This window comes from Haliotis asinina, chromosome 4 (genome assembly GCF_037392515.1).
Source record: "Haliotis asinina isolate JCU_RB_2024 chromosome 4, JCU_Hal_asi_v2, whole genome shotgun sequence".
Taxonomy (NCBI): domain Eukaryota; kingdom Metazoa; phylum Mollusca; class Gastropoda; order Lepetellida; family Haliotidae; genus Haliotis; species Haliotis asinina.
Genome location: NC_090283.1, coordinates 46,154,089 through 46,179,779, shown reverse-complemented (window position 1 = coordinate 46,179,779; position 25,691 = coordinate 46,154,089). Strand labels below are relative to the sequence as shown.

General features: G+C 41.0%; 1 protein-coding gene across 1 annotated transcript in view; it reads right to left on the bottom strand.

The window, feature by feature from the left end:
• LOC137282519 (gamma-aminobutyric acid type B receptor subunit 1-like) overlaps positions 1–25,691 on the bottom strand; it is a 102,492-nt gene that overhangs the window by 27,333 nt on the left and 49,468 nt on the right. The window contains exons 4-9 of the mRNA XM_067814277.1: positions 24,549–24,650; positions 13,739–13,804; positions 11,593–11,929; positions 10,696–10,851; positions 10,324–10,407; positions 8,466–8,616 (exon numbers count right to left, since the gene is read on the bottom strand). Coding sequence (XP_067670378.1) covers positions 8,466–8,616; positions 10,324–10,407; positions 10,696–10,851; positions 11,593–11,929; positions 13,739–13,804; positions 24,549–24,650 — 896 coding nt within the window. The remainder of the gene's footprint in view (positions 1–8,465; positions 8,617–10,323; positions 10,408–10,695; positions 10,852–11,592; positions 11,930–13,738; positions 13,805–24,548; positions 24,651–25,691) is intronic.

Here is a 25,691-nt window from a genome sequence, read left to right as displayed (position 1 = left end):
TTAAGAGGAAAGAATGGAACACTTGCATGGTGCTAATAGATCTGAGAACCAAGTTCACGCTTCAAGACACCACATAGCAGTAACGGTCACTTCCAACATGCCGTCCAAGAGATCTGAGACACAGTTGGACCTGGGACACGCTTCAAGACACCACATAGCAGTAACGGCCACTCACAGCATGCCGTCCAAGAGATCTGAGACACAGTTGGACCTGGGACACGCTTCAAGACACCACATAGCAGTAACGGCCACTCACGGCATGCCGTCCAAGAGATCTGAGACACAGTTGGACCTGGGACACACTTCAAGACACCACATAGCAGTAACGGCCACTCACGGCATGCCGTCCAAGAGATCTGAGACACAGTTGGACCTGGGACACGCTTTAAGACACCACATAGCAGTAACGGCCAATCACAGCATGCCGTCCAAGAGATCTGAGACACAGTTGGACCTGGGACACGCTTCAAGACACCACATAGCAGTAACGGCCACTCACAGCATGCCGTCCAAGAGATCTGAGACACAGTTGGACCTGGGACACGCTTCAAGACACCACATAGCAGTAACGGCCAATCACAGCATGCCGTCCAAGGGATCTGAGACACAGTTGGACCTGGGACACGCTTCAAGACACCACATAGCAGTAACGGCCAATCACAGCATGCCGTCCAAGAGATCTGAGACACAGTTGGACCTGGGACACGCTTCAAGACACCACATAGCAGTAACGGCCACTCACAGCATGCCGTCCAAGAGATCTGAGACACAGTTGGACCTGGGACACGCTTCAAGACACCACATAGCAGTAACGGCCAATTCCAACACTTTTTTTTTCATTTTTTATTGACTGAATTATAGCACTATGAATATGCACAAGTGCTTGGATATAGGCGCATTATCAATGGCCATTATTGTTGGTATTATTATCCCTCTCTTTCCTCTTAAAAAGTGAGTGAGTTTAGTTTTATGCTCAGCTATATTCCGACTATATGGCAGCGGTCTGAATATAATCGAGTCTGGACCAGATAATCCAGTGATCTACAGCATCTGCACAATTGGGAACCGATGATATGTGTCAACCATGTCAGCGAGTCTGACCACCCGATCCCGTTAGTCGCCTCTTTCGACAAGCATAGTCGCCTTTTATGGCAAGCATCAGTTGCTGAAGGCCTATTCTACCCCGGACCTTCACGGGTCATTTCCTCTTACCCTTACGGAATAAAGTTTAACAGTGAAGATTTGGGCGCTAAAACCTATTGTGGAGGTGAGAGTGTTGTCTATCTTGGGTTCGAATACCTTATCCACTCTCCTAGCTTCAACGTCCTTTACCTGTGCCCTCACAGACACAGATTTTTTTCGCAGAACAATGTCGTTCTTTTAGTAACTTCAAACTTCGGTTGAAGTTTTATGTTATCATGACGGCCTATTCATTCTATTCAAAAATATATTAATTCGTCCAGACATGATTATTTACCGGCTGGCGTAAAAATGAGTTATTGCTTTATTGCTCAGTGAGACGTTAAACAACCAGTAAAATCCGTCACTCTGTCAATTGTACCAAATAATCTTATTCTTTTTCCCGAATCCCATATTTCCAAATGATATATACATTTTATGTGCATCAACAACAGACGCACTTACACCTTGTCAGCGGTTTCCGGCATTCTTGTCTCAATAGACACATCGATTGCATTCAATTACATCAGAAAGCTCCCTTCCCTCACCCACGTCTTACACATATTGCATTTAATAGTCCAGTCACTTTGACATAGACGCTCGTTTAACTAGCAGAGCTGTAGGTAGCTAAGAAATCTACAGACGACACAAGTACCTCCACACGGAGTTCTGTACAGGCACAAGGCGTTATATTCAATTACCTAAACGTGCACTCACGTCGAACGGTGAAATCCAGGAATATTGGATCTTTACTAAAACACCCATGAGATGTCACAGGGCAAACAAATGCCTCCCTCTACTGACTTAATTTACAATTCAGATAACAGATCTAAGTTCAGATAGTACGGTGTTTGCTGGGGTGATCTACATTGGTTTGGGCGTCAGGAGAACGTGATCAATCAGGAGGCGCTTTTGTCTCCTCCTGGTCATTATCCAAGGAACACCGTAGATATCCAAATGCTTACAAGGTACAACACGTTGCTCCTTAAACCTAGATTCCTGCGATCATATGGGTCTTGTTCGTAGTCCTTCTCGCTCGGAGGCGTGATGAATCAAACGGACCATGGTTCCTGCTAATGCAGTTTGGGAATTCAAGACAGGTGATCTGATTGCAAAATTGGCTGGAAAGTTATATCTTTTCATCCGCTCTATATGGAACAAGATTATAAAGTCATGTGCTTACTTGTGCAAATGCTATGGGGCAGCAGGTTTTTAGGTTTTAGATATCCTGAATTGCCTTCGCATGCATGAATGACGTTTGATGACCGCTTGACAAAGAAATCTCTTTTTATTCAATACAATAACAACCCGCTTGATTGGCAGTAAGACAGGATACGCATAAAGAAGTGGCTGGATAAGGGTGTGTGTGTGTGTGTGTGTGTGTGTGTGTGTGAGTGTGTGTGTGTGTGTGTGTGTGAGTGTGTGTGTGTTATTTCATGAAATGTAACAATAAAAATGAAAAACAAAAACAAATTACGCTGCTTGGCCGAAACACTGTCTCAACGCGTGAGTCTGCTGTCCGTGTCAAAAACATCACAATCCGAAAACTTGTTCCTGTTTTGATTCATTTGGAGCCAAGGGCGTGAAGATCCCAGTTAAAACTGATCTTCGGTGATAGACTGTGCTTGTCGAAAGAGGCGGCTAAAGGGTTGTCGGTCAGTCAGTCAGTGATAATTTCTGAGTCCCTAGAGTATTAAATAGTACATTTGATTATGTGTCTCTTTTGCATTCTAGCTAATCTCGGTAGCCTGTAAAAGTTTAGAGGAGACAATCCAGTGGCAGACATCATGAGTGTTAGTATACGATGACACGTGTCAACCAAAAACAGAGCGCCTGACCACCCGGTAAGTCCACCCTAACGGCAATCATGGACTGCTGAATACAAACTGAACACTGGTACACGTCCTTTTGTGCGGCAGTAGTTTAGCTGAAACTTAGCAAGCCTATGAATTATCGTATTAAACAGACAGGAGGACTGTTGCACGTCAATGAAGATTACCAGAATAATTATGTGTGGGTGTGTTTTCGTGAACCATTACTGAACATCGTAGAAGTGCTATCAGTGTTTCTGACTCCAGACTGCTTTATTAACCATTAATCAGTCAACATAAGGAATAGGGAGCTGTAACGGTCATAGTAACTGTGTCAATCCATCTTGTCAATGCGTATGTTACGTAGGTGCGCCACTTTTACCATCGTCGTGTCAAACGTATCGCAAAGAGGTTGAGTGAGATTTAATTTCCTCTACCATCAACAGCTTGTCTCTCAAACTGGTATTGGATGTAAAGTGTCTTGAGAATCACGCAACATCCGTTTCCTGACTTAACGACACGGCAGTCGCTGTTTCTTCCCAATCCTTGAGAGTTAAGCTGAGAGTAATGGACAAAAATAATACGCTCGTCTACAGGATGAACAGAATGGAACACTGAAATCAGGCCAGGAAAATATTGCCAGTCCCTTAAGACTCTGAGATATAGTTCGGTAGTGCTCATTTAAACTTCTTTAGATGTTAAGGAATTACCATTCTGTCTCTACTGTTAACTTTAAGTGATTATTTAATGGTGGGATTTTAGTTGACACAACGCATTTAAATGTGGCAGTGAATGTAACAAAACATGTCAAACCAATTCCTCTTTTGCTGTGTCTTTCTTCAATGGGTGACTGCGCGAAGATAAAAAAAAATATCAAGGAGAAAGATGTTCAACTTATAGATTGCCTGAGGACTTAACACTACGACTGTGGATGTGGCGCACTGGAGATACAAATTCAATGCTAGGGACTGATGTAATTTTCCTCCGGAATATTAATCACAACACAGACATATGTTATCGCTCAAAACTAATTTGCCTTGGAACCGTGTTTCAGTAGAAAACGTTTGGATTATTTTGTGTACCATCTGGAGCACGGGCACATAAAAAAAGGTAAAATAATCCCATTGATTCGTTTTGTGATGAACCCCAAGCTTGTAGCTTACTACTACTTTATCTTACTGCGTCACAGCATCCTCCTCCAGAGTGCTATCGCACCAAGGGGCGATTCCATACAGATTGTCTCTTGTTGAATGTGCCTTCTTCCACTGTCTCCAGGTCGAAAATGTCTCGTAAAATGGAAGTTTACCTCCAAAACTTTGTTCGTTTCTCTTTGAATGAGTGAGTTTAGTTTTACGTCAAATTCGGCAATATTCCGGCTATATGGCGACAGTGTGTAAATAATCGAGTCTGGAACAGACGATCCAGTGATCTACAGCATGAACATCGATCTGCACAATTGGGAACCGATGAGATGTGTCAACCAGTCAGCGAGCCTGACCGCCAGATCCCATTACTCGCCTTGATCGTAAATTGATACTAGTTCACCCATCTGTTTCACTTACTGAAACACGTTCTTTGTGTTGTAACCTTAATTAGAATGAGCAAGAAAATACACAAGGTATAATGTTTTCTTGAATTTGATTCCTACTAACAGCGTTGCATATACTTGTGATTGTGCTCCAGGAAAAGATATTTTCGTAGTTCAGTTTTATCTTATAACGATATGGACTCTACAGTAACATTATTCCCCTGTCGAGTTTGCGTTTTGAAGTCCCTGAGAGGTACCAACGAAAACTGCATTGCCAAGCGTTGGAACCTGAGCAGTACCACTGCAGTGTCTTCTGTTGTTATTGGAAAGCGAACAGATACGTGATTTGAATAGTGACATACATAAGGGGACAGTAAAAGATAGTAGAATAACTAACATGTCATTGTTTCAGATTAAAACCTAGCACGCCAGCCTAACTTTGGGAACGGGGTTTTCGGGGGGTTGTTTTTGGCAAGTTACGCTTAAACAACAACCCGACTTTAATTCGCTCAGTTAATAATGATCTCTGACGACCTTATAGGATGTTGCATTTCTAAACTTCTATGCCCGCAATTAACGATTTTACTCAAGAAGCTATCATATCAAGTTTCTGACAACACTTTCACAAGGGAGTACTTTCAAGTACTGGACTAGCTGTCAACCATTTCGCAATGATTGTGGCACGGGCAGTTTGGATAACATCGTTGCACGTTGAGAAGGGACCGTATTTCCAATCTATGTTTCGTTTTAGACAGATGTCTACAGTGATCATTTGTACTGAAAGATAAGACCTGAAAACAACACGGAAGAAACCCATAATGAGAGTTATAAGTCTCTCTCCATTTCCATTAGATATCCTTTCGTTATTAATACGTACCTGGGTGCTGCCACTGGTAAGAAGATACATGGTTATCATTTAGCCATCTTCGTCAAACCACACTGTGTCATGTCCGTCCTCTTCCATCTTCCCTATCTCCCTCAGATACTGAACTTTCGTTGCTATGATATTGCCCCTTGCACAGAGTGTCAACGTTTGCAAAAATTGGTTGCTCAGTCCCTTGACACATGTTTCGACGTTGTAGATGACTACTTCAGTACTTGTCAGTACTCCCATGTGAAGTTGCTGTGGTTGTCAGCAACTTTATGTGATAGTTCTTAAGTAACATCTGACATAAAGTTAAGAAATCCAACACCCAATTAAGTCTTCATTATCAACTGAGCGAATTAGAGCTGGATACCTTTTGTTATTTGACCTAACTTGCATAAGACCGTGTCCCAAACGTTAGGTTGACAGACTGTATATAGTACATTTGTTTGCATGCTGATTGATGTAGAACTCGGCAATAATCCAGCGATATAAGAGAGTAATCACGTTTGGAGGAGACAATACAGTGAGTTTCATCATAAGCATTAGAATACAATGACACGTGTCAACCAAGTCAAAGACTCAAATATACTCTGTATTAGCCGGTAATATTACCCGGTTATATCAGTCCGGTAATATTACCCGGTTATATCAGTCCGGTAATATTACCCGGTTATATCAGTCCGGTAATATTACCCGGTTATATCAGTCCGGTAATATTACCCGGTTATATCAGTCCGGTAATATTACGGAAATCGTGGATTGAATGCCTCCTTTTGTCCGGCAGTAGTTTAGCGGAAAGCTAGCAAGCCTCTGAAAAATAACATTAATCAGATAAGAGTAATGTCTCATTTAAATTATGATAAGTCTAATTCTGTGTGGGTGTTTTTGAGTGAAAGTCGGAACCTCGTTTGAACATCTCTGCGTTAGTACGAACGATATTAGTGTTCTTTGAAACTAGTTTACTCATTCATCATTAATCAGTTGGAAGAAATACGAGGCAATAACTTCAGGTTAACTGTATCCATCCACCCTGTATGTTACGTGGATGCGGAAACTTTCACCCTCGTCGTGTCTATTAGGACAAACATTTCGCGAGGAGGTTGAGTGAGATATAATTTCCTCCCCCATCAACAGCTTATCCCTCAAACTGGTCTTGGATGTAGAGTGTCTTGAAAAGCATGCAACATCAGTTTCTAAGTTAACGACACGAACGTCGCTGTTTCAGTCCAGTCTTTGAGAGTTAAGCTGACAGTCAATGAACGAAAATAATGCGCTCGTCTACAGGATGAACAGAATGTAACATTAAAGCCAGGTCAGGGAAAAACGCTGCCAGTCCCTTAAGCCTCTAAGATATAGTTCGGGAGTGCTCATTGAAACTTCCTTCGATGTTAAAGAATTACCACTCTGTCTCCATTGTTGACTTCATGTGATTATTTAACGGTGACTTTTTAGTTGTCATGGCACATTTAAATGTATTTAATTCTAATCATGTGGCAGCGAAATTAAAAAAAATATGTCAAACCAAGTCCTCTTTCCGTGCATAATACCTCCCTGAGCGCTTGCACGACCATAAAAAATGATCAAGGATAAAGATGTTGAGCTGATAAATTGCCGAGAACTAAATATCAAGACCAAGGATGAGGCGCATTGGAGATACAAATCCACTGCTGCGAAATGATGTCATTTTCCTCTGGAGTATTAATGACAACAAGGATATATGTCATTACACAAAACCTAATTGCCTTATAATTGTGTTTCTGTAGAAAACGTTTGTATTACTCTCCGTACCTGGATCACGGGCAAGAAAGGAGACCTTTTTGATTCGTTTTGTGATGAACCCCACGCTTGCAACTCGCTGTTTGTCTTACTATATCGCTTACCGCGCCACGCCAAACTTTCATCTCGCTGTCTCCCAGTGCGGCTAACGTGCTATAGCACTGAGGTTCGCTTCCATACCGAATGTTTTTGTTCAATATGCCTTCTTCCTCTGTCTCCAGTGTCGAAGAAGTATTTTTCGTTTCTCGTTGAATGTAAATTAATACTGATTCATGTATTTTACTTACTGAAACATATGTGTTGTAACCGTATTTCCAACGAGGAAGAAAATATACAAGGTGTAAGGGTTTCATAAATTTGATTCAAACTATCAATCCTGTACATATTTGTACCCGTCCTGTTACAAATGTTGTTTTCGTGCTCCTGTTTTTATGATGTGTACGTGCACTGCACTAACATAATTCATGTAACAGGTTTGTGCTCGATTTTCAATCTCAGCTCCCTTGGGAAAGTGCATTGCCAAGCTTAGAATGTAGTTAATCCCACTTATACAAGTGAGTGATTGGAATATAGTTACAGTCCCATGGGGACACCACACATGCTTCTTTGTATGGTGGGGCCAAGTCTAAGTCACAGATCTGTGCACACATGACCACGTGCTTAACAAAAGACTGGGGAACAGTCTTCAGTCACTGTGGACTACAGTGGAAGCTGTCGAAAACCGGCACTCATCGGGATCCAAGAAATAATCCAGTTGCGACAACGTGCCGGATTGTAGAGCTGATGATTTATGTTCAAGCCATAGACGGAACTGAGGTTTTATGCTGGTGTTGACAAATTGCCGGATTGGACAGATACCGGTTTTGACAGCTTCCACTGTGTACCTCGGGTAAAACTTCTTGAGACGCAATTAGAAGTTGGTAAAGATATAAAACAAGTATATGGATGACATCTTGTTATTTATTGTATAACACGACGTTTCTCGAAAAGAAGTTGTCATCCATATTTTTGTCTTATACATCCCAGGTTATTATGTTTTCTAGCGCCTCAACATTCAATTCATCATTGCGTGTCGGGTATTCCTGATCTTACCTCAGCAGCAACATTCAAAGGACGAGGCAATAGGCATAAATGAACTAGTTAATGAACTATTGTTGTTCTCAAAGAGAACATGAACAAGCTGAAAGTACGGCAAGCTGTAAAAAACACCCGTTTCAAGCAGTCACCCGCAAAGGTTACTGGGACCTATTCTAATCCAAGAATATCCTCGGCAGCAAAGACGGTTTGTGTAATGTATATTTACCTGGCTTCCCGATATCTGATGTTAAAGATGAGGCAGCAGATGACGAGGACGATGCCAGCAGAGGCGAGGACGGACAGGGAGATGTACAAGTCCATACTGATGAACTCTGGCGAGAGGATGAGGAGGGTGCTGTCTCGGGGGAAGTACCTACCTGGCGGTATAGGACATTGTTAGATGACACTGCCAGATGGCACTGTTAAACTATGCTCTTAGGTGACACTGCCAGATGGCACTGTTAAACTGCCCTCGTAGACGTCGCTTGTAGGGGATAATGCTCGACGACACTGTTAGATGACACTGTTAAACTACATGCTTAGACGTCACTGGTACAATGTTACACCTTCATACAATGTCCTGATTGTACGTTTTGCTCGTTGTCATACGCTGCACTTAGTAAATTCTAGCTATGTGACAGCGGTTATCCGATCTGAACACGTCAACCCAGTGATCAACATCATGAGTATTTGTCTACATAGATGGGAAAGAAGGACATGTGTCAACTACGTCAGCGAGCCTGACTGATACGCTAGTCGCCTTTACGGTAAGCATAAAATGCAATTACGTGATGCGTGCCTTGGACATTTCCGTGAGCAGATCGAGCCCCAAGCAAATGTGTTGCACTGACAGACCTAGAAACATAAACCGAGATTCGTACTCGATTCGGGACTTCACTCGCACTTCACTCGCACGGAGACCAATCACGGAAACCAAAGACCATCCACATACCATTGCTTTGCAGATAACAAGATCGATGCGTTGCAGTTTGGACGAAAGTCGTCTTAGACACTCACAGGTGAACATACGGAACCTAGGCACTAGACTCGACTAGTGTCAGAAGATTTTTGTCAGGGAGACATGTCTAGTAGCACTTCTTCCTCGTCAAATATACCCAGAAGTAACGCATCTGTGTTCGTGGCGTGTTTAAGTGAATGACACAGCTGACATTGTACACCCCCTAGTAAGATCGCAACCATTCCTCTTTGTCCGCCTCCATGAAGTCGTTGTCACGTAGGCTAGTTACATACTCGTTCTACTTTCTTCAGCACAAATGGGGAAGGCTCCGTTTGTGTTTTCATGAACCTCCGGCATTACCACCATTTAATAGGGGTGGATATACTCAAATACCAGAGTACTGGCAATTTGAGTGTTTAGTTCATTACGCCTAAAAGGTACCATTGCTGCATGTTCCCAAGGGAGTTGATAAAATATCGGAAAGTACGATAGGGTCGTATGGCCGGGGATATAATGTACGTAGCGCCGTGAACAGGGAATACGCGTGGATATGAGCGTCATATAAGCGGACTATTATAAATAGAGTTCAAAGGAATACATCTTTGACAGTGTTTGATTTAAAAACTTTTATATACAAAAGGGATTTGGTCTTCAACAACACATGTAAGAGGAGACTAACGTGATCGGTTGGTCAGGCTCGCTCACATATATTAATGCAAGCCAATTGCCAAGAATGATGCTCATTATATCAGTCACTGCCTGATCCAAACTTGATTATGTATAGACCGCTAGAATGTGACTGCGTTAAACTATAAACCAAGAAAAACAAGCTTTCATTTATGAACATTTCATTAATTTGGTACCATGTCCTGAAACCGGGAAGTATTCTTCAGCGACTATTCCTCCAGAAGTCGCATGCAACATTCCAAATCATGTATTGCATAAATAGACGCTTTCGCATTCAGGGCAGATAGACATTCATGATAATGACCCATACTCCCACTCAAGGCAATTTACGAAACACCATGTCTATTCTTACAGGAATAGTTTTGCGAGATGTACCACCAGGCCGTGGCTATCACGACATCTACTTTAGAGCTCAAACATGTTCCTGATGAGTACTGACCTTTATGCCCAAAGTAAGGTTTCTCGATGATCATCATCTTGTCTCTGTCAGGGTAGTAGACAGCCGTCATGTGCATAACTCCATCTGAAAGGTTATTCAAATTTACTGCATATACATGTAGTCTCTAGCGAATAATATCGCTTTCCACAGTCAAAGATTTTTTTACCATTAAAGACTTTTGCATAAGTATCCTCTACTCTATACTGCAGTGCAGACGTAGGCTTCTCTCTCTGAGTGCTGATGTCTTTGACATATGATAGGCTTCTATATCTGGTTTCATAAATGCAAACTCATCTGACAAATTTACAACGGACACTGGGTGAAATCCCCGAGACGGATTTGGCAGTAACAGCAATCAACGGTTCACAATACCTATCATTTGATCGACTTTCAACAGCGTTACCAAGTCCCCACTTTCATCGAAACGGATCTTTCCTTTAAGGCCTCCAAATGACAGATTCCGAAAGCTTTCGTAGATAGTCCGACCTGTGAGATAGTTATCATACGTGAAGGAGCCAAGACTGTCACCTGTGAGTGAAAGAGAGAAGACGTATTTTTAAACTGATGTCGAACATTACCACGTTAGATCACATACATATTTCATGTTTGCCTAAAACACAAAAAACAAAAAACAAAACAAAAAAAAACAAAAAAAAAACAAAAACAAAAAAAACAAAACAAAAAAACAACAAAAACCAAAAAACCCCAAAACAAGGTTTCTTCAGTAAGTCAGTTTACGCTGTTTTAATCAATATTCCAGCTATGGACACCAGAAATGGTCTTAAACCTTCTTTCTATATGGGAATTCGAACCTGGGTCTTCGACGTGACTACACCACCCTTCCAACAGTTCTCTAGGCACGATATTTGTTTGGCAATGGGATATATCAAACTCGGCGTCTTTGGGTGATTCGTACTTCTTTTTCCCATCGTTGCTACTACTATCACTCACTCGTTTGTTGGTTATACTATGTGACTTAAAAACCGCCATGATATAACTGTTATGCCATTGAGCAAGCCTAAACACCAAAACTTCAGATGACAACATGTCGGGCAGATCTTACTGATCTAGACTGTTAGTCGCCCAAACCATTATCTTGAAACACTTAAAGTGATTGTGAAAAGAAATCAATGAAAAGTAATTTTGCATATATTTACTAACGGAAATCAGTGTCAGAAATGTGTCTCAGTGTTAAAATCTCCTGAAAGGCACTTGACAAGGTATATGAAAGACTGGTCAATCTTCAGCCAAATGAGCTGACAAAATTACCCCTTTGCACGAGTCTCTTTTCTGCCATGTCTAACGCCAGAGCGAGAGCCCAGACCGAGTCATACGCCTGAGCGGCCGTCTTCTGACCATGATCTGACCGATTGGCGTTGCGTATCCGAAACGATTCCAGGAACTCGAAACCACTAATGCGAGCAGCATCCGTGGCTTTTGAGCGTAGAATGAAAGTCTCTCCAACCCGGAAGTGACCATTGATGGCCTTCAGTAATTGCAGCTTGGTACATCCGGAAGTATCGTAAGCCTTTTCCCACCACCTGTCATCGAACCATCCTAAAATAAACCACACGTATTTCGGCCCATATAACCCTTGCTTGTATATCTGAAATGGAACGGAGTGCAAATTAAAGATAATCAGTACAGGATTCATGCATCGCAGATGACTCTAATGACTGACCCTAAAATAGAATGAGCTAGTGGGAACTGTTGTCCATTTTGTGTTTCTGCACGCCTGTTCTGATCACTTTACAGGGTACTTTCGTTTGTAATGTTGGTTATGTTGAATGCCTTTGTTTACTGGAATTAATTGTATGAAGTAAAATAAATTTTGCAGAGATGCAGCAGGGTATATGGTTAACTGTAACAGATTGTAGGTAACAGTTTGTAGAGAGTTGTATTTACGAAACACAAGCAGAATTGAAACTATGTTGCCGCGATAGGAGTAGCTTTGTTGAAACTATAATATCCAGATACGAGAAGCTTGGTGATAGTTTAAAACATTCGCACTGGCAGTGAGGTGATATATACACCGTCACCTTATAGCAATCCGTTTCGCTTTAGCTCTTATTGAATAACGGCATGGCCACATACACATATATTCAGTCGTGAATATTTGTATCTCCGTGTGCCCACTTTGGAAACTAAAAGCAGTAGGTAAAGTACAGTAAAGTAACATCTTTGATACAACGCCTTGAATTTTGTATTATTACCTTTAATGATTAGAAATAAAACTTGAAATAGCATCTAGTTTATTGATTGTTTTGAACCATTATTTTGAATTTTTAATTAAGTATCATGAGTCATTGATAGGGTTACATACGCATATTTTCGATCGTAAATGCCTGCGTGTCCATGTGCCCACTTTAAAAGCTAAAAGCAGTAAGTGAAGTCCTGTGAAGTAACATCCTTGAAACAATAACCTTTAATGATTAGGATTAATATCTGAATTATCAACCAAGATTATTGATTGTTTTAAACCATCATGTTAAATTGTAATTGGGTATCCTCATTGGAGGGGGGATATTTTAAATACATGTATATTTTTGTCATTTTATGGTTCTAGATGTACTTGTGTAGCTTTCAATCCTCCCATATATTCAATTATGCCATAACGCCTCCTCACTGACTGCTGACTGACCTTGCTTTTTTGGGTGAGCGACCACTCCCTCGCCAAGGCATTATCAATAACTCATTTACGTTTCGGGGGCCTATAGGTTAAATGTGAAGTATAATCTACATATATAGCGCCGATTTACGCATGTTTTGTCCGTGTCAGCTAAATCAAGATACATGTGAAAGGCAACTTTAATGTTCAAATACATAAGGAACAAAGATAAACTAGAAATATATTAAGTAGTGGTGTTCAGATGAAGTTGGGAGTTTCTTTCTGGGGCATTTGTGGCATGTTGCTTACCTGTTTACATAGCATCTTGAATCCTCAGGTTAATTACCAAATGTTACAGATTGGAACTGGATTTTCAACCCATTTTTCTGATTTTTCCTGAATTTATCTTGATGATGACTGCATACATTGAATGATTACTTTCAGCTGTATTATCTTAAATCGTCAAAGTCAAAACGGTATGGTTGTTCACTGGCTGCATATTCTATTCTATCAGTGCGCATGTCCAATGAACAATTCATGCCGTAAACTGGCACGAAACGTCTTACGTCACCGACCGATATTTCAGGTATAGTAAGAACATGTTATAACTGCCATGTACACTATTTCAGATATATTTACAAAATTGTTGACTTGTGTCGTACCATATTTTAAGCAAATGGTATAACTGTCTCGTACAATATTTCAGGGACATTAAAGAAAACGGTAGTTTTGTCTTTCCTATGTAGATACAGGGTACACTAAAAAATGGTTGTATCAGGAAAAACCGCAGCAAAATCTGTAGCTTACCTCACAAAACACATTGAAAATAGTTTCTTCATAAAAGCTTGCAAATATTATTCTTGCGTCATGTTTCTGAAAAGGAAATAAAGAAATATGAATAACAATTACAGCCTGAACAACAACTACAGTACAATATAGTATACAATATACAATAGTACAAACGTTCCATATTTCCAAGAAGGCCACCAACTCGTAACAACATCTGAAAAGTATCCAGACGCATTCACAACGTTTCAGTGCCCATACTTGCCAATAGAATATCGTATCTAAATTTGAATATTTGAATAGTACTATTTTCTTCGCGCATACCACATTTACAAGGCCCTGGGAAAGGTTTTGACGAGAGTAATTCGTCAAATAATTAACCTCACATTTTCAAAGAATATTAAGTACAATTCAAGATCAATGCACTGCCAAGGTTAACGTGTTCATTCAGTTCACATGTTGGAAGAATGTCGGTAGCAATCTCATCCTTGTGTTTTATTTATCGATTGTTTCTGACACAATCCTACTCATAAAGACAATGGATCTAACTGTACTCTGGTTGTCCTCGCACAGGCATTGATGTTCTTGCAGGTGGTCTTCACCCTTTACAAGAGAACTAAGTGCAACCTTTCATCGATTCTCGCCAAGTTCGACATTTAGAATTTGCTCATTCTCTGAATTAATTCAATCATTCACCAGTGAACGTAATGTATCCCCGCGACTTGTCCTCCCTGTCTCTATATCGATAAGCTCAGTAAAATATTGTCTCCCTGAATTGCCCCGATGTGTGTACTTTTTATTAAAGACTTGTGGATCACTGAGTACGTCTTATTGAACAGCTTGATGACAGTTTGTATTGCAAAGGCGTCATGACTTAAGTGGATGCTATCTAAAGTAACGCTACAGTCCACATCAGTACAGCTGGTTAAATGGTGAGACCCGTGGAAATCCTTTGCCACGTTGCACAAAGCTATATCAGCGCTACGAGTGTCGTAAGTCTGTGTTACAGTGTAGGGGGTATGACAGTCTTAGCCCTGCGGGTGTCGTACGCTTTTGTTACAGTATAGGAGGTATGACAGTCGAAGCACTATTGAGAAAAAGGGGAATGGTGCTCTAAACTTCATTTTCACCCAAGTACCCCCTCTGCATCCGCGTATAATTTTGATTACTGGATGGTCTTGTTCGGTATCGATGATTTACACACCTCAGCCATACAGCTGAGATTTTGCTGAGTACAACGTTTAATAACATAACAACCAAAACAAAAAATGGCTTGAATGGGCTTCTAAAAGTCAGCAATGGAACACCGTGTTCTCGTGAAAGGCAAAAATGCAATTACAGTGACTCGACCTTTGAAAATCATGATTTATATGTGGTCATGCCTGTTTGTAAATACCACTAACTTTTGGGGGCATGTGATTTCGTATCGCATCTGCGGAGATCGATGATCATGATATGAATCAGGTCCAGAAAAGACCATTTACAGATAATGAAAAAAATGACCCCGACACTCAGTAATTTGTGCGGCACTGAACAAGAGACAAAATGAACTCGACCATGTAAAAAAGTGATAAACCCAAGAGTCACGGCTGTCACTCTCGAACCCCAAGATGAAATTATTACGAGTGTGTATTTTCTGTATATTTTGTTATTAATTAATTACATGTAATAATTATTATTGGGTCACAGCATTTAGTGTTTTGAACATTAAAGATGATGGGTCACATTTCGTTTTAATAGCTGGTCAACACTTTTAGGATTCTGGTTTTCCGGAATTTATCTGCTCCTAGTTTTCTATGTTTCTACTTCCGGGAGACTTATTGGAGGGCATTCTACAGTGTTGACGATGTGCGTTTGTGCCCGAACTTTCGGGAAATGGCTAAATATACATATTAAGGCTGGTTGCCGTGTTGAGGGTGACACTCACACCCATTCATATTTACTGGAGTTACTGCCACGCTTGATCATCAAAACCCGTCAACGCCTGACGTACATTATCTGCTGTCGCAACGATCGCTGTGTTTACATTCTGCCATAGCTGATTCTCTCCCACACCAAGACTATGGTGAGTTTGCTTTATTGTATTTTGTGACCCATTGACTTAGATTTTGTCTCTCTTGAATTGTACTTGAAATCTGCATTGTTTTATTGACTTGTGACTCTGTATACCTTGCTCTCGTTGCATAATAATACAGAACTTGAACGTAAACGACTTGTCTTTGTTCTGTTTTGCTGGTTCAAAGGGGGATTTCTTAAATTGTTCTCACGGTAAATTCTTAACCGTAACAAAATGAAAATATACAGTATAGAAACCAGTGAAGTATCATGTACTTGAATGAATGATTGAGTGAGTGAGTAAATATTTAACGTCACATTGGCATTACCTCAGCCATATCGTGACGAAAACAAACGTGTCCTTGATCTAACAGGACAACGACGTTTTGAACAGAATGACATAATGTTCCCAAACAACCAACGCCAGTTTCAACAGTGCTGAAAATGGTCAAATAAAATGAATGCTTTTTCGTTAAAGAAGTCCGATGCAGTGAGGGAATGAATTTAGCTTTACGCTGCCCTTAGCAATATTCCAGCAATACCAAGAATACTATGCACTGTACCCAAGTAGGGGACCGAGCCCGGTTCTTTGGCTTGACAAGCTTTAACCACTGCAGCTATATTTACGATTACATTTTCTCAACAAAGTCGATTCGAGTACTTATGCTGGGTTGAGTCCCATCTGGAATATGAAACCACACTGTCATGGTCAGCCCTCTAATACACTATCACCGCGGTTCTCACAAACACGGAGGTCGGAAAGCTGGTAGTCTAGATCACCGACATGAAGGAGGTAACACAAACACTGGCCCGCTCGAAACAATATAATATATGCTTGAGGGTGGTTTGGAAGACAGGCAGTTTGTCCGGCAATAAACCTTACAAGAAATATTCGACCAGACTTGGTAATAAATCAAGATTAATGCACCGTCGAGGTTAATACAAATGTTAGTCTGTTCGGACCAGTATATTGCATATCTGGCTGTGGTATAGTGCGGAATGTTGGGAACGGGTTTGGAAGACAGGTAATATGTCCAGGGGTAAACCTTACAAGAAACATTCGACCAGAATTAGGAATAAATCAAGATTAATGCTCCGTCAAGGCTGGCGTGTTCATACACTTCATGCCCATACAGCATGAAAGATCTGAAGCACTTTGTAGACTTGGGTATGAATGGCACCACAACATGGTATCTTCAGCTAACACTGTAAACGCGACATATAGTCTGGTTCATAATTATTGAGAATGTTTCTTCTTACTTTGAGCTATCCTAACACCTCAACTGATTCACTGATACTGAAAACTAAGTAATGGTATAAGGGAGGTAACTCATCTTGGCCTACTGAGTATAGTACAATTAGAGTTACCTCCCCTGAATTTGTAGCAGACGTCATTTTCCTCAGCACTGTCAACAATGTCTGCTGAAGATAAAAGAAGGTTGATTTTTGAGTTGTGTAATCAAGGAATTGATGATGTAAATACATTGGCAGAGAGAACAGGAACTCCTCTTTCTACTGTGTATAGGATTAGGAAGAATTTTAGAGAGGGAAAGGATTTGGGGCACCAGAAAGGAGCAGGGAGACCCAGAAATTTGGACTTCTCAGATCGCGTCCGGCTGGGAATTTTAGCGTCTAAAAAGCAAAGGGCAAGCATCTCCAACATCAGGTATGAAATGATAGAAAGGGGATCAACAGTGGTATCAAAATCTACAGTTAGAAGAAATTTGATTGATCTTGGATGGGAGAAAAAGACTGGAATTCCTTCTCCTCTCATGAAACAAGAACATAAAGACAGGCGTGTTGAGTGGTGTTTGGCACATGAAAACTTTGACTGGGAAAATGTGATTTTTACTTATGAAAGCTCAATATGGGTATATCCCAATAATGTGAAAATATGGACAAAGTCTGCGTCAGCACCGTTGTATCGACGACCTAAATACAGCCCAAAGTTTCATGTATGGGGAGGGATATCCTTATTAGGAACGACCCCGCTGTGTGTGTTTGAGGGAAATCTGACAAGTCAACGCTACACTAACATATTAGATAATTTTCTCCTTCCAAGTGCACATGTGTTTTATGGAAATGACTGAATTTTGCAGCAAGAGAATGATCCTAAACCCACCGCAAAATATGCCGAGCAGTGGTTTCAGGAGAAAAATGTGACTGCATTACCATTTCCTGCATATAGTCCTTACTTAAATCCCATTGAGAACATTTGGGGGATGATGAAGGAATGTGTGAATCAAAAGGGGTTGACAAAAATTGAAGACAAGAAGAGAGAAGTGGTCCGATACTGGGACAGCATAACTCACGAGACACTAACCTCTCTGATAGGAAGTATGCCTACCCGTCTTAGACTGTGCCGTGAAGCTCAAGGAGACTTGATAAAATATTAAATTGTTACCTACACAACATGAAAAGGTCAGTTCATTTTCACAATACATTCAATTTTATCTGATTTGTTCTCGTTTAATAATATGAAATGCTTTAGCTATTCTCAATAATTTTGAACCATACTGTACAAGGCGAGTAATTTCTTTGGGGGTAAGTTTATTCGTTCTTGACAATGTATTTGAACAATGATTAATTGCCAGTAGTGTTTTGTTAACCCTGTAGGTAGTTGTGGGGAGGTTACTGTAATTTAACACTTTGGGGTTAACTGTAATCGGGATTAACATTTGAACCATTCCGTCTAACTTGTCCAGAAGTTGAAAATGCAACTTATATACTACAGACGAGGGCAAGCGCATGCCCGTTTATCTCAGAATGGCCAGACAATACATTCATCAACAGCATGAGCACCGATGTACACAACTGGGATACGATGACATGTGCCAACAAAGTCAGCTAACTTGACCAACCAATCCTATCATTTGCCTCGTAGGACAAGCATGGGTTCCCAGAACCATTGCAAAACCAGAGGACCAAGAAGAAAATCATCTTTTCACCCTACACTCTACACCGATGTTTGCTGCAATAAATATTGTATTAATGCTGCAGCTGTAATTGTACTTCTTGTAAATGTTGCACCGATACTCTGTAATGTGTAGATTTGAAACAAATAGCCACTTTAGCAAAAATACACATCGTGTTGATTCATAAACCCATCTTTTTTTAAACACAACCTTTAACTGGGTAACATGTCCTGGTTTATTATCGGATCCACACTGAATGCCTGCACACAGATTTCTTTACTCTTTGTGGATCGACATATCACTAGTGGCAACAGCCTGTTAAGAGGACATATCTTTCACGACATTAGTCCCCGTTTCTCGTGCAGCTTAATGCAAGACTGAAAGATGCATTAGGTCAACCGCTGGCATCATTGATGAATCCGGCATCATCTGTCTCAATATCCACACGAAGTGCTCTTGACCGGAAATTTTGTAAAACTTGCGAAACTATTGATGGTTTTGTGGAGGTCGGAGTGGCTGAGTGGGTTAGACGGCTGACTTTGTGCCCTGGCGATTAGGTTCCTAAATGATTGAAATGCGAATTCCGGATGGAACACAACCCAACATAGGTCCTAGAATGTGTAGTTTACTCATATAGAGTAATCCCAAATATAACTGTAGTAGTTAAAGCGTGTTGCTCGATAGATAGAGACATGGGCACCTTAGAAATACGCTCCCTCTCCAAATATATGGACGTAATCGCGAGAGAGAGAGAGAGAGAAAGAGAGAGAGAGAGAGAGAGAGAGAGAGAGAGAGAGAGAGAGACCGCTCGCCACGTGGACCTTTTGTTTCCAAATGGTACTGTAAGGTTTAATTAAATGTATCTTATGGTTATGAAAAACCGTCATGCTTTCTATCGACTGCTGTGCAAAGGTTTTAGTTAAGGGCAAGCAACGGTGGCATTGACGCAATTCACTGACGTTCAGCGCCATCCAGTAGGTGGTGCCATACAGCGATAATAAGTCCGCAGCTGTCAAACTTTGCTGCGCTACTACACTCACTTTTTCTATGAAAGTTTACTTTGAATCTTCTTGCCTATTATCGTCTTATGTATTGCGTCATCTTACCCGCGGTTGGATTTAATCTATGTCGCAAAACTCTCAAGTTGCGTATTTAAAAAAATATACCTGCAAATATCCTTTAAAGAACTCTAAGCGTGATAAAATCATATCACACAGACACTGGATTTCAAAATGTCACCATTTTTTATCGATATCGCCAGAACAAAGAAAGTATCTGCACTTCGGAGATTCGTGTCTGCCAGTGGTAGCAACACTTTAATTTAACCCTCAGCTGTCACCCACGAAAGACAGCTGAGTAGCAATTCTGTCCAAACGGAACACCTGGTGTGGTGTGGTTTATGACTGAAGTTCGTGTGTATTGCAATGTCGTGACTTCACTTCCGCGACTGAGACAGATTACGAGACAAACGTATAGATAAGTGAAGGAAGAGCCGTCCTTCCATTGACGTTATTTCAGTGTAATGAAAGTGCTTGTCACGATATGTGTGAGTATGTCTTGTCTGTGCTTGTGTGTGTCATTTCAGTGTGTGATGCACGCATGCGATGTTTTTGTGACGTGGGTGCTTTTGCTTGTTTTTATTTATTTATTTATTTATTTATCTATCTATTTATTTATTTACTTAATATGTGTGTGTTTGTGTGTGTGTGTGTGTGTGTCTGTGTGTCTGTGTGTCTGTGTCTGTGTGTATTGGGGAGGAGTAGAGGCGGCTTGTGTCTTCCTTAACGGGGCTATGTATGTGTTGTTTTCTAGCGCTACACACCTAGTATTCCAGCTATATATGTCGCGAGAAAAAGTATCTTCTTCCTCCCCTGCACCCTATCAAATAACGTTAGCGCATGTTTGGATTTTTTCTTATCCTGCCTGGATCTCGGCATTAAGGAGAGATAAAAGGAAAATTCGTATACTGCGACTGAGTTGGTTATTCATGTTACAAGCGCGGCATGGTATCATGATTAACTAGCACCAGCAATCACACACGCATACACGCCCGCAAAACAATTCTGAACGCGACGTCTCACACTACTTCTCCATACATTCCACATCTGGACACGACATTCCAAATCGTGACACCATAAACGGTCAGATGGTTTGTTGTTTTACGCCGCACATGGCAGCGATCTGTAAATAATCGAGTCTTGACCACAAAAGCCGGTGATAAGCAGTATGAGCATCAATCTACGCAACTGGCATACAATGACACGTGGTACGTGGCACGTGGCACGTGGGGTTAATTTTCATTAGTTATTTCTTCCACTTCGCATTTTTCTAGAAAGGACGTTCCAGATTCCTTATTTACCAACATATCCGGAATGTCCAGCTAATTAAGATCCTGAGGGTAAATAACTTCCGCGAACCGATCCTACCATGTATCAACCACATGCCATGATGGAAGGCTGTACTGGGAGGATTTGAATTACAGACAACCCTCAGAACACCTGCCGTAGCTAGTCCTGACCCGATAATTCGCCCAACCTGTGCTATGGTTACAATGGTATCGCTTTTCCAGCAAAACAACTTTCATTCACTTACAACACTGAGTAACACTGAAATCCGATGTGGTACCTTAATTCTGTATACATGCAGGTAAAGAATATGAATTGCTATCTACTTTGTTGGAAGAAAGACCTTGATGCCATTTTGCAAATGATACGGGTTAGATTGGTTTTCACTAACACATGCTTGTCGTAACAGGGATGAGGTGGTCACATTCGTCGACTTGTTATCTCAAAGTGTATGAAAGTTAGATGTTCCACATACGCCCCCACCCCGACTCAACCCCCACCCACCCCTAAATCACATGGCCTTATACAAAACTTGTGGTCCCTCTCGAAACATGAGGATAACAGATACACTCTTTGCATTAACACCACTTCACCAATGAGCAATTTCTTGAATTGTAAAGTTTCTTCATTCAGTGAAAGTGCCTCGTATAATACCAGAACAATTAAACAATGCGCGTTATTGAAAATTCTCGAAACCCGAGTTGCCATAATGTGTTCTTTGGAAAGAATTTCGTCTCTCGAAACCAAGAATGTTGATCGGATTCTTCCTTTACAAAAATAGACATTGGAATCGTACTTCACTCTACCAATGGTTCCAACATTCATTTCAGTAACCAGATATCGATAAAAACAATCAAGTAGTCATTGTCCTATCATGAATTCAGTAACAGATATCGACTGATACATTTAAGGACGTGTCTTCAGTATGCTGCTGCTTAAGTAGCTGTGACAAATATATATCACCAGGTCGCTGTTTGTGGGTCTACATGGTAATTCAATCGGCAACTGGTGTTCTGGTAGTTGTGTAATACAGCCCAAACCATACACGCAGGGAAAGTTACAGCGATCGACACTCACTGTGCGTGTATGGAGGCAATACATAAGTTAAGGGGAGTTGAGACTATTGATAGATTAAAGATCGTGAGACCCCGCTGAAGGCGAGAGCGCACTTCGTGAGCTGTTTCGGGAGATACATCCTTATCTTCGATTTCATGACGCCGAAGAAACGATTTCCGAGCCCTAAGAGCCTGGAAGTGTTATGAAAACATTTAGAAGGGCGCAGATAGCAAATAAGATCCCAGGTATTTTTTTGCGGTTTTCGAGTATGAAAAACATGCAACTCAGCGTCACAACTTAGTGTATATCATGTGCGTTAAAAATATTTGACGAAGGATGTAAATGTTTCTGCTTACTGTTTTTGTATCACTTGCTCAGATGGGTGTTGATATTTCTTTGAGAGAGGGGACTTGGGTGTAGCGCTGATGTTACCATTACTGAGAAATCACGATGGGAAGACTTTACACATGCTGGGAATGGAACCCGGACCACCCCTCGATTCCCATCCCCCTCCACCCACCTCATCCACCAACAATTCAAGGTCTGAATATTTGTCATCAAAGTTTCCTCAACTAATTAGCATGTACCTTAAACCTTTGACTTATAAGTGATCAAAACAGGTTGAAAGGAGAGTCGCATACACAAACGCGACACATCGTGACATACACACAAGAGCGTCACTTAACTAGTAAACATCAGTTATATGACAAGCGACCTCCACCCCACCACCTACGTAACTTGGGCATCAATTACCTTGTGTACCTCCTCCCGCGTCCAAGAAACAGAAGTTCAAAACATATCTTGCGGAATCCCATTCCATACCTCTACTGGGCTCTGTGGAGTCCTTGGGGATCCACTGGTGCTGGGTAACGTGTGTGCAAACGTCGACCGAGTTCACCCGAGACATGCTAAATTGTACATTTGGGCTGGCCAATCGATCCATCTACACCCTACTACCTAACCAATTCCTTTGAAGTCCTTGGTCCGTTAAGTCGTAACGTTGTCGTAGATCACTAAGATGGGTCGAGCATAAAATCTGAGCATAGTTTGCTATAGGAGCCAGAATTTCGTCACAATAATGTTCTCTGCTAAGGTTACCGTGGAGAGGAGTATGTCCCGTGAGAGGTATTCTTGTCCAAAACATGACCAACCCACCCTCCAAATCAGAGTGCCCACAGTTGCATCTGTGTTGGACCAGATTCCGAAACGCCCCAAAGTTTAACCCCTTTCAGCAAGTGTGAAAATACGCTGCGATATGAAATAGGTGACGATATGAAACAGGTGACGATATGAAACAGGTGACGGGCCAATGAAGGGCAGTGGTAAAGTATCAATGGTGTATATTATCCCTTACTCCATAGACCAACTTACACTTGCCAATCATAGCCATGAAGTGGCAGGTGGATTTCAATATGGACACATTGAATAAGCAAATAAGCCATTTGTAACAGATTGTAAATGACGTTAAGGACCACAGTGATGACAAATCCACGGCCGATGTGTGTTTCCATACTGTTAAGAGAGTGTGTAAAACATTCAGTTGTATATATTCCGAACAAAAACACATGGAAAGGAATAGTATTACCAATAGCTTGACTCTTCATCAATGACGACGAATATATAAAGAATCTCATCCAAGTGTCGACTGATATCAAATATATCAACACAAGTTGATAAAGTAACACTTTTACCTTTATCAACGAGTGTTGATATATTTGATATCTACTTATCATCCAAAATCATTATTCATTAGTTTTGAACGAAAGATGTACATGTCTGAATACAGTACTGCTATTCGAGTTGCAGTGCAGCGATGTCATAGCATTGTGACGTCATCAACTTCATGACGTCACAGCATTGTCGGGGCATTGTACAAAATCTACTGTCAAAGCGGTATCTTCTGTAGCACAGTTTTGGATGATAAATATTGAGCACCGCCTATATCTTTGAGGCATCCTAAACAAAAGCTACTTGTGTAATCACAGGTTTTAGAGTGAGTTAATACTTAACGTCACATCGGCAATATTTCAGCTATATTGTGACTATAACATATTTGATATTTAAATGAAATTTGTATATATTATAAAAACCTGTCATCAAAGGAGAGTACGGGCTATAGATCACAGAACTGAAAGTACATCACCCATAGACTTGGGGAAAAAGACGAAAAAACAACAACTTCGCGACCTTCACCTTTGCACCAAGAGGAAGCCAGTTGCAGGATACCGCTTTGATGTTCGTAAAATGGTATCGAGTTACTCTAATGAGTAAGTGATTGAGTGAATTAAGATTTCTCGTCTCATCGATGCTGTTTAGTCATACACTGAATATGGTGAATAAGCAGTATATTCATGTCATGTAAACCGAGAATAAACACTTGTTGGCGAACTACATTACTGATTGAGCGGTTACGATAAAAGTCAAAGCTGTTCCGTTTCACGGACTGAATATAAAGCGTACCTTGAGGTTTTCTATTTTTCTTGCCGGATCCTCGTTGAACACTTCCATAGTAAGCATGTGTATGTTCTCCTTGTCCATCCGTACCGCCAGATCATCGACAAGCTGCAACAGCAAAATATACACGCCATCAATATATCGGGTTCCATTAGTGTTTTGAATACGTTTCTGAATCATTGCTCTTTTTGTTGTCAAACTGAAATATTAATATTTATTCATTAATGCAGCTATCTCTTCATCTGCATTTGCAGGAAGGGCGGTTAACGTAATAGACACCTTGCAGCATGTACTCGATTATCGTGGTTGCGAGTTCAGCTGACCATTCGTTTCATCTGTCGCCCCGTGACTTATATAGCGAATCTGACGTCTCGCTAATTTACCCGTGAAGATCTTAAGTACCCCGTGCTTGTCATAAGAGGTGACTAACGGGATCGGGTGTCAGGCTCAATGACTTGGTTGGCACATGTTATAGTATCCCAGTTGCATGGATCGATGTGCTCTGGATAACTTTATGGTACCGACTTGAGTATTTATTGACCGGCGTCATATATGGAACATTGTTGAGTGCGGCCAAAAACTAAACTCATTGACGTTTGTAGCAATATCATTACACTTCATCGAACGCGAACGAGCTGCTACTGATCTTAGGGTGTCGTCTTAATCGGGACCTAACCAATTACAATAAAGTGAACTTGGGTTTAAACGACAATAGTTCATCGAAAACATGGATGTTTACAGTGGAAGCTGTCTAAACCGGCACTCATTGGGACTGAAGGAATAATCCGGTTGTGGCAATGTGCCGGATTGTAGAGGTGATGATAAATGTACAAGCCACAAACGGGACTGAGATTATTCGCCAGTGTTGACAACATGCCGGATTGGACAGATGCCGGTTTTGATAGTTCCCGCTGTATTTGTATTTCCTAATCATTATTCGGATAAGGAACACATTCTGATATGTAACCTGTAATAGTTCCTTGATTTTACCCATAAGCACGGTTGGTTTGTTGGTTTCTTGTTTAATGCCACACTCAGCAATGTTACACCTCTTTGGTGGAGATCTGGAAATACTGGACTAGATAATCAAGTGATCAACAGCATCAGCGCTTGATTTACTCAAGGGGTGAGTAAGGCATGTAAACACAG